Source organism: Ciconia boyciana, chromosome 2 (assembly GCF_034638445.1).
Source record: "Ciconia boyciana chromosome 2, ASM3463844v1, whole genome shotgun sequence".
NCBI classification, from domain to species: domain Eukaryota; kingdom Metazoa; phylum Chordata; class Aves; order Ciconiiformes; family Ciconiidae; genus Ciconia; species Ciconia boyciana.
In genome coordinates, this window is record NC_132935.1 from 148,058,190 (window position 1) to 148,066,443 (window position 8,254).

General features: G+C 42.2%; 1 protein-coding gene across 2 annotated transcripts in view; it reads right to left on the reverse strand.

The window, feature by feature from the left end:
• The window catches only part of NEBL (nebulette), a 273,043-nt gene extending 265,405 nt beyond the window's left edge, over positions 1-7,638 (reverse strand). The window contains exons 1-2 of one of the 2 annotated variants that reach the window (XM_072854422.1): positions 7,539-7,638; positions 6,415-6,509 (exon numbers count right to left, since the gene is read on the reverse strand). In XM_072854422.1, the coding sequence (XP_072710523.1) occupies positions 6,415-6,509; positions 7,539-7,607 (164 nt within the window). In that variant the 5' untranslated portion in view covers positions 7,608-7,638. The remainder of the gene's footprint in view (positions 1-6,414; positions 6,510-7,538) is intronic. The other variant, XM_072854421.1, reaches the window with a different exon arrangement.
• Positions 7,639-8,254: the final 616 nt, after the last annotated feature.

Below are 8,254 nucleotides of genomic sequence, written 5' to 3' on the forward strand. Positions count from 1 at the left end.
CCAAGATACCAGAGCACTGAGCAGCAGGAATGTATGTTTCCTTTACTTGTAGCTGTCCCTCATATTTAAGCAGAGTTTGCAGAAATATCCACAGCGATTATGCTCTTTCCAATTGTATTTTCTTTCTTATGCAGAACTTAACGCTTGATCTAGCACTCCACGAATAGGTAGAGAAGACAAAGTACTTCACTCATTCATGACTGCTCACTACAGAAGAGAAGGCTGCATCAAACCATGGAGGTACATACTGCTCCCAATACCCTTCCAGGCCTTCAGCTAGCGACCTGCATGATGAAATGAAGATTGCACTTATTAAATTTGCAATATGCTTACAGGCTCTCTGGTGGGAGGGTTGATAGGTTGATAGGAGGGGGCTGTAAGCACATTAGAGAACAAAATTAGAATATAAAATGAACTTGACAAATTGAAGAAACAGCCTGGGGAAAAATGGAGATTTAGTTCAATGAGAACCAAGTGGAAGACTCTGTGCTTAGCCAAGAACAATTAACTGCTCAGATAATGGATAGTAACAACTACTGAGGTTGCAATTCTGCATAGAAAGATAAAACTATAGCCCGCAACAATCTGAATATGACTTAACAATAGTTTGGGTTTTGCAACAAATAAAAAAATCAAATGGCAAAAACTGACCAGGGACTTAGGAGAAAAATTATATATGAGTCGCATAGGTACACTTGCTGTTCTACCAGCTCTGGTAATGCTCCACTGGGCACTGCAATTCAAAGAGTATATGTATGTGTGTGTGTGTGTATATATGCACACACACACACACACATATATATATATATGGACCATTTGGAGATAATTGACAGTAGAGAAACAAGAATTACCAGAAAATACGATCTATGAGGAAAGAGTTAGAGCTGTTTTGTTCAAAGAAAAGATGGCTGAGGGGAGACATGATAACTGTTTTCAAATACTGGAGTCCATACTTACAGGATGCTGAACAAGAAATAATTGACTTAAATGACATAGGTGTATTTGGCTCTGACTTGAGACCCTTACCAGCTGTTTTTCTAGTGGTTCTGTTATTTGCATTACTCATTTTATATTACATGCTAAGAGGAAAGTCTTCAATACACAAAGTTAATAAAGTGATAAAGTGCAAACCCTTGCCTTCTAGGAAGGTTTGCATGGGAGTTTCTGGGTTGTTTCTTTTTATAAGAACGACCGTTTTGGGTTGACGTATATAATAGCTTACTTTTGATCAAATCTAATGATAAGAAACAGCTGAAAAGCCCAAAACAAGGGGGGGAACTACCTAACTGGCTGTAGGGTTAACTATGCCATAAAACAATCTTCCTCCTCAACCCAAACTCAGTGTTATCCTTTTACACTAAATAAGCTGTTGTTCAGTAACAGTTGAAAATGGAGAATTAGAAACGAAAAATCTGTGTACTCTGTGTGCTCTCTTTACTGCAACTCTTGGAAGTGGCTCCATCACATTTCAGAAGGATTATTCTTGCTGCTCCTTACCTACTCATTTTCTTTCTTCCTGCCATATTTAAACTGAGAAATAATCACCTGCTGAAATCAATACTGAAAAATAAGATAATGTTAGCTATTTTTAGTAAGAATAATATCATCACACTCCTAGTCACCTTCTATAAGATTTCTGACTGGCAGAAAGAAAACCCACTCATGTTTCACAGCTAAAACCAAACTTGTATACACAACTTCACCTTTCAGGACAATGGATTTCATTTAATGGCCACATTCATCCACTGATTCCATTTTCCAGCCCATCTGACTGTCCAGAAAGTTGTACCATGTTCTTACCATTTTCAAGCTGGTATAAAATAACTTTGACATTTTTCATCCCTCCCCTATAGTATCTTAAAATGTAAAGTTTGACTGCACTTGCAGACTGAAACTGTAGTACAATTCTTCTAAAAACATCACAATATTTCAAATGTATTTGCATATCTATTTTCTACTGGCATGAGTTAAAAAGAAATTAAGTCTAGAAAAAATAAAGTGATGATGAGTTTTTCTTCATGTCAATAATCCACGCTAAGACTGATGACAGTAGATTTAAATTTTAAAGTTATATAATCATTCCATATGGTGACTGTCATAAATAAAAACTTGAATGAAGCTACCCTGTGTGCAGACGATCAGCAAAATTTTAGATACTGAATATTTCAGAAGGATTTATTCCAATAGTGAGGTGGTTTGCCTTTGGCAAGAGGGTATATCAGGTCTGCAGAAGCTTAAGCTATTAGGTTTTGGAGAAATTAAAAAATACATCTCTGTCGGATGTGTTCACACATGCATGAAGCCTGTTTGCATCAGCAGGTATAGCTAATGCAGAGAGAACATTCCAAAAATATGCATTTCAGCTTCTACATTTTGCATAAAAAGTAGTCCTGTGTTTTGGTCTAGTGAATCTGTCAAAGAAGTATTTATATGAATATTCGTAAGAATAAGTTACCATATAATCATCCTACATGATTCAATCATTTAACAAGCTTGATAACGAGTACACAGATGGTTAGTTGCCAAAATGCCATTCATTTCCTTGCATCATCTTGGTTATTTGCAGCTGGGAAGAATCAGTTCTGAGTGTGCAAATAATAATAATAATAACAACAAAAACAATAATAACAACAACTTTTCTTCTTATCATTTCCATACATATTAAACAAGTATTTAATAATCTCTATCTGCAGATATTAAAGTGGAATAGGGGTTCAGATTTGCATTAAAGCCACCTTGATTTAACAAATCATGCGATTACCCAAGCCATTTTAATTGTCTTAACCTTTCTTTTACTACCAATATGCACATTCAGAGAGACAAAGAATGGCTCATTCACCTGCTTCAGGCAATGCATAGCACCTGGCTGAACTGCAAAACTGGACTACAAGTCTGAGCCCTTAGTTTCATCAACATTATTTCACAAATCAGGCAGTTCTCTGGCAACATGGCATATTTAAAGTCAGACAGCAAATAAAAGGCAAGACTGAAGTTGTTAAGGCAAACCTAGCAGTGTCCACGTGCTAAGCATCTACAAGCTTCAAAATGTTGTGTATGAGGCCTTTCAGATGAAACGTGAATGTGGGTAAAGTGAAAAACACCATACCATAAGTCATGAGAGTACTGTACTACTCTGAGGTCCCAGCTGAGGTAAAAGCACAATATTCTAAGCATTCTAAGCACTACAAAAACATGCAGAGATAAACTATCCTGACTCAAACAGCTCACAAATTATGTAAATAATAAAAGAGAGAGAGAGAGAACAAAGTTGTATAATCTTTTCTCTACAAGTAAGAGAACTGAAAGGTTTAAAGGAGATAGATCAAGGAACTTCATGGAAACCCTGTGATACAAAGATCATTCTTTTCAAAGCTATGTTATACACAACCATGTGTAGACAAAGTTCTCCCTCATAACCCAGTTACAAAATCTTTCCTAAGTCTACAACTTACAAAAGCAGTATCAGAAGTGCAATAAGCTGCCCAGCAAAAAAGTTCCCCTTAAAAGAAGCAGAATCCTGCATTTACAAATATTTCTGCTCTTTTCTAATGGACACTGAATTAAAGTATTTCACAATACATTCCTTCTTGGTTTGCTAGTTCCTGTTAATCCATCTGACTTTACTCTCCTCCACCAAAACTATAGTTTGAACATTCACAAATCAGTATGTTTTTCTTATATTAATGGAAACACAATTATGTTTTACAGATAAAAGTAACTTCTGATCTTTGCCAGTAATGCAGCAAAAATTATTAATTTCAGCACCTGAAAAAAAAAGAGTGGAATATTTTAAGTTCAAAGGTCAAAATACACTCAAGTGCATTATCTAACTGTGAACTAACAAACAGGTACAGAAACTGTTGAAGATACGTGCTTTTCGACTTGTCCTTACAGAAAGCTAACTATGGCTTTCAAACCTATTAAGCAACTTCATGGTATTGCTCTCCCATTCAAATTAGTGCATACTTCTTCACTTTTATCTACAAATTACACTCTCATTGATGGATGGCCTCAATAAACAGTCTAACAGTAATTGCTCTTTGTTAAGTGCTTGTAGGTGTTTGTATGAGTGAATTTGCATTCTTTTCTTTGCAGATTTTCTGATCAAGCGGTATTTAACATAAAAACGGATTTGTCTCTTATTAATGAACATTGGATAAGACACATCATAACTTGAAATATTATAATGGTGTCTGCTTTGCAAATAAGTAACCTTTGAGATGCAAGAGTACTGTGTCAAAATATGATAATCTAAATTAACCGTATTTTCAAAACACAGTTTTGCATAAACGTCTTATCCCTCCTTTGAAGGATATTAAAGTTTGTTGAAACCACAAAGCACACCTTGGTCTTCCCCTCATGGTTCCATAGAACACTTAAAATTATTTAGATTATTTGATTAAAGTTTCTCTAAAAAAAAAAAAAGCCAAGCAAACAAAACCAAACATATAAAAACCTTAAGTTTACTGAAACTTAAGACCAAAATACACATTGTTGATATTATACATTAAACTTTGTCTCTTCTTTAATAGAAGAAACACATTCTTTCATGGTTTTACATTGTTTCTTCCCATTTCATACATCAAGTTTGAGGGACATTTCAAAGATTGAGATTATTTTTTCAAGGATCACTATTACAAAGCTCATTAAAGCAACTACCAGGAATAATAGCACCTGAACAGTACATAACATATCCATCATCCTCATTTCCCCTCATCTGTAAATAAAAGGACACACCACGCAGCATAACTACATAGATGAAAAACTCTCCTACAACAGAAGTGAAATATGCACAGCATGGAAACACCAGCGTATAGCACAGAGGAGACTTTGTAAACAAACAGTGTTATTAAGAACAAGCAAGCATCTGATTATGTAGGAAAGATCAAGCAATCAGAGTATCATCACTGAAATTTAACTACAAAAATTTAGGTAAAAGGCACCAAAGTATTATCAGAGTTTTAATCACTGTAAAGGATGTAAGCCTGTACTTACACTTCATCTCAAATAGTACCAAAAGCAGAGTCCCATGTAGGGCCAATAACCTTTAGGTTAGTCTCGACTTGTAGTGTGCCACCTGTTGAAGCATGAACCTCCCTTCCTACAGAGCTTTCTCTACAGCACGTAAGACTGGCAGCCAACCACACTTTATTGCAAGAGGTCTAATGTCACCCCCATACACTGTAGAGCACTTCAAGGAAAGCTAGAAATGTATGTGTGTAACTCCATATGTTCTTAAAGCAATCTAAGTACAACTGTGCACATTGAAACAGGTGTTTCAAGTTTTGGCAGCCCAGCAGTTTTTATAACAAAACTCGCATTTTAGACAGACAGACAGACACTGGCTGGCTTCAATTTTAGCCTGGAAGAAATGAGCATATGCTGTTGAACTACTCTGTGACGGCCAGCCATAGACTGTCTACCTCAACATGAAACAAATATTTTAAGATGAGTACAGGACAATATTTCTGAAAAAATTACAATGTGTCTATAGTTTCAAAATTGTCTCCTTAAAACATATGTTTTAAGTAGGTAAAGGTGAACATAATAACAATATATGAATAACATATAACATAAGATCAAATTTGATTCCAAATTCTTTAGAGATATCCTTCTAACAAAGCATATTATAAATGTTTCTAAAGATTGAAACGTACTGAAATGCACTTAGCAAATCTTAGGAACATGGTACAAAGAACAATAAGCACCTTTTTTCTACATGTATCAAAATGCTCTTCCACAGTATTTGCAAGACAAACATCAAAGCACTCTTCAAAATCCACACAACAACAAAATCTAAAAGTGGAATGCAACATGATTATACTCTATAACCAAAAGCAATCTATTTTCTTTATCAAAATCTATGAGAGAAGCAAAATACAAAATAGCATGAAGCACCAGAAGCAGGGATTTTGTAAACATCTAGTTTAGTAATCTGAGATATGTGAACAACATAACAGTCTTAAAAATAGGTTGTCACTATCTCTAACAGGATATTGTCTCTGGTAAACTCACAACTGAGAAGCACTTTGTTTGTTTTCTTATTACAAAATGCTGATCGGATCCATAACCCTGAACAGAGAGCTGCATAACAGACAACTGTAATCCAGCAGGCCATTAATGAATGTAATAGGAGTCAGCACCAGATCCGACACTTTCTGGGAGGAAAGGACCTGTATCCTGAGATCTGATATTAAAACACTGCCTAAACACATCATAATCAAATATTTTCATCTTCTATCACTCTAATGCAAGTAGAATACGCCATCTGAAAAGATACTAAACTGCTCTAGACTGCACTGCTACATCTCTAGATTAAGTTTTTACAGCACAACAATACCTATTTGACAATATCCACGGCCAGGTTTTCTTTTCATGTGCACTTCTGCAAGACTTGACATTTACAATACTTACGCATTGCAATAAGGTTTCTTTTCATATCCTTTGTAGTTATTCATGTTCAGAGCCATTTTGCAAACTTCACAGTGGAAACATCCTTTATGCCAGTACTGTAAAGAAACAGAAAGTAGAATTACTTATGATACTGACGTTTTGAAAGCTATTCTAGGGTACAGTAAACGTAAAGACATAGCTACAAGTCAATATTTTTGGCCGTGCATTCTAGATCTCTGTAAACTACATCAAAAGAATTACTTTCACGTGAAACCAAATGTACTTCTGAAACACTCCCAGAAACATAAATTCTCTGATAAGGTGAATGCCAAGACCTCCACACACTGACCTTGCCAGGCTTATTTTAACGATAACTGAAGCAGGAGTTTGACATTTTGCCTCATTAAAGAAAAAAACGACACCGCTTGCTAAGAATGCAATACTATGCGAATAAAATCACTAACTAATGTGACGGCTGGCTTTTTGGTACGCTGAACAGACACTAAATTTAGCACATAATACGGTATTTTCCTCCGGTAGCTCCTACCGCCTTGCCTTTCCGGGGACGTTAATTTGGCGCATCTGTCACAGCCTCATTGCTGTTATTTACGGAGCGACCGCGCTAGGCGATAACCAGCATCACCGGGGACACCCCCGAGGGACGGGGCTGTCGCCACCCCGCTGCCCCAGCCACCATCCCCGCCGAGGCGGCCATGGCGCAAGGGGCAGCCGAAGCCGCCCCAGCTCGGGGAGGCGCCGACAACTACAGCCGGGCGGGGGCCGCCTATAACTTCATCCCTGGGGGGAGCCGCGGGGACCACCCGCCGGCCCCAGGCGCCGTCGCTCCCCGGGCGGGCACCGCAGCGGCTCTCCGGTCCGCCGCGGCCCCCGCTCGCCCCCCGCCCTGCGCCAGCGCGGTGACACGGCGGTTGTCGCCCGCCGGTTGTTGCCCGCCGCCGGCGGTGGCGGCGCGGGTGCCGGCGCAGCGGGCAACCCCTGAGGCGCTGCATTTGCCACCTGCCGGCTCGCCCCGCTCCCCCGGCGGCCCGGCCCGGCCCTGCCCGCCCCGCCGGAGCCGAGGGGAGCGGGGCGGCAGGGCGGGCACGCCCGGGAGGCGCTGTCCCCCTCCGCCCGCGCCCCAGCACCTTGTCCAGGCAGTTGACTTTCTCGGTGGGATAGACCACTTTCCCACAGCGGGCACACTGGGGGTTCATTTTGCGGCTTCTCTCGGGCGGCGGCTCCCGCGGGCGGCGGCGGCCGAGGCTGCTGTGCGGCGGGCTGGGCTGGACAGGGCTCCGGGCGGCCGATCTACCATCCCCTGCCCTGGAGGGGACGCCGAGGGTCCTCAGCGGCTGCCGGCGGGCGAGGAGGTCATCGGCGGCGGCTGCGGAGGAAGCGACGCTCCAGCTGACTGCGGCTCGGCAGCATGTGTGAGTGGGCGGGCGGGGAGCCGGTGCCTGTCGCCCCCGCCCGCTCGCCGCCCGCCCCCGCCGCCTCCTCCCTGTGCCTGCGCGCTCGGCTCCCCGCGCCGCGGGCTGGGTGACTCACGCCGAGCCCCGCGCTACAGCCGCAAGCAAAGCCAAGCCCGCCGGCGCGGCGCGGCCCGCAGCGAGGGGAGGGCGTGAAGGGGAGGGCGAGCCCCGCGCCGCAGCCGCCCCGAGGGGAGCGAGATGGCGGGCTCCGCGCCGCCGCCCTGAGGCGCGGGGCGGGGGGGGCCGGGCCGCGGCCGCCTCCCGGGCGCACCTGCCCGAGGCCCGCTGAGGCGGCGCCGGCCCCTTGCCCTGGCGGGAGAGAGACAGAGAGCGAGGGAACGGCGGCGCTGCCGGGGCCGCGGGGGAGCTCGGCCGTTCCCCGAAGTTAG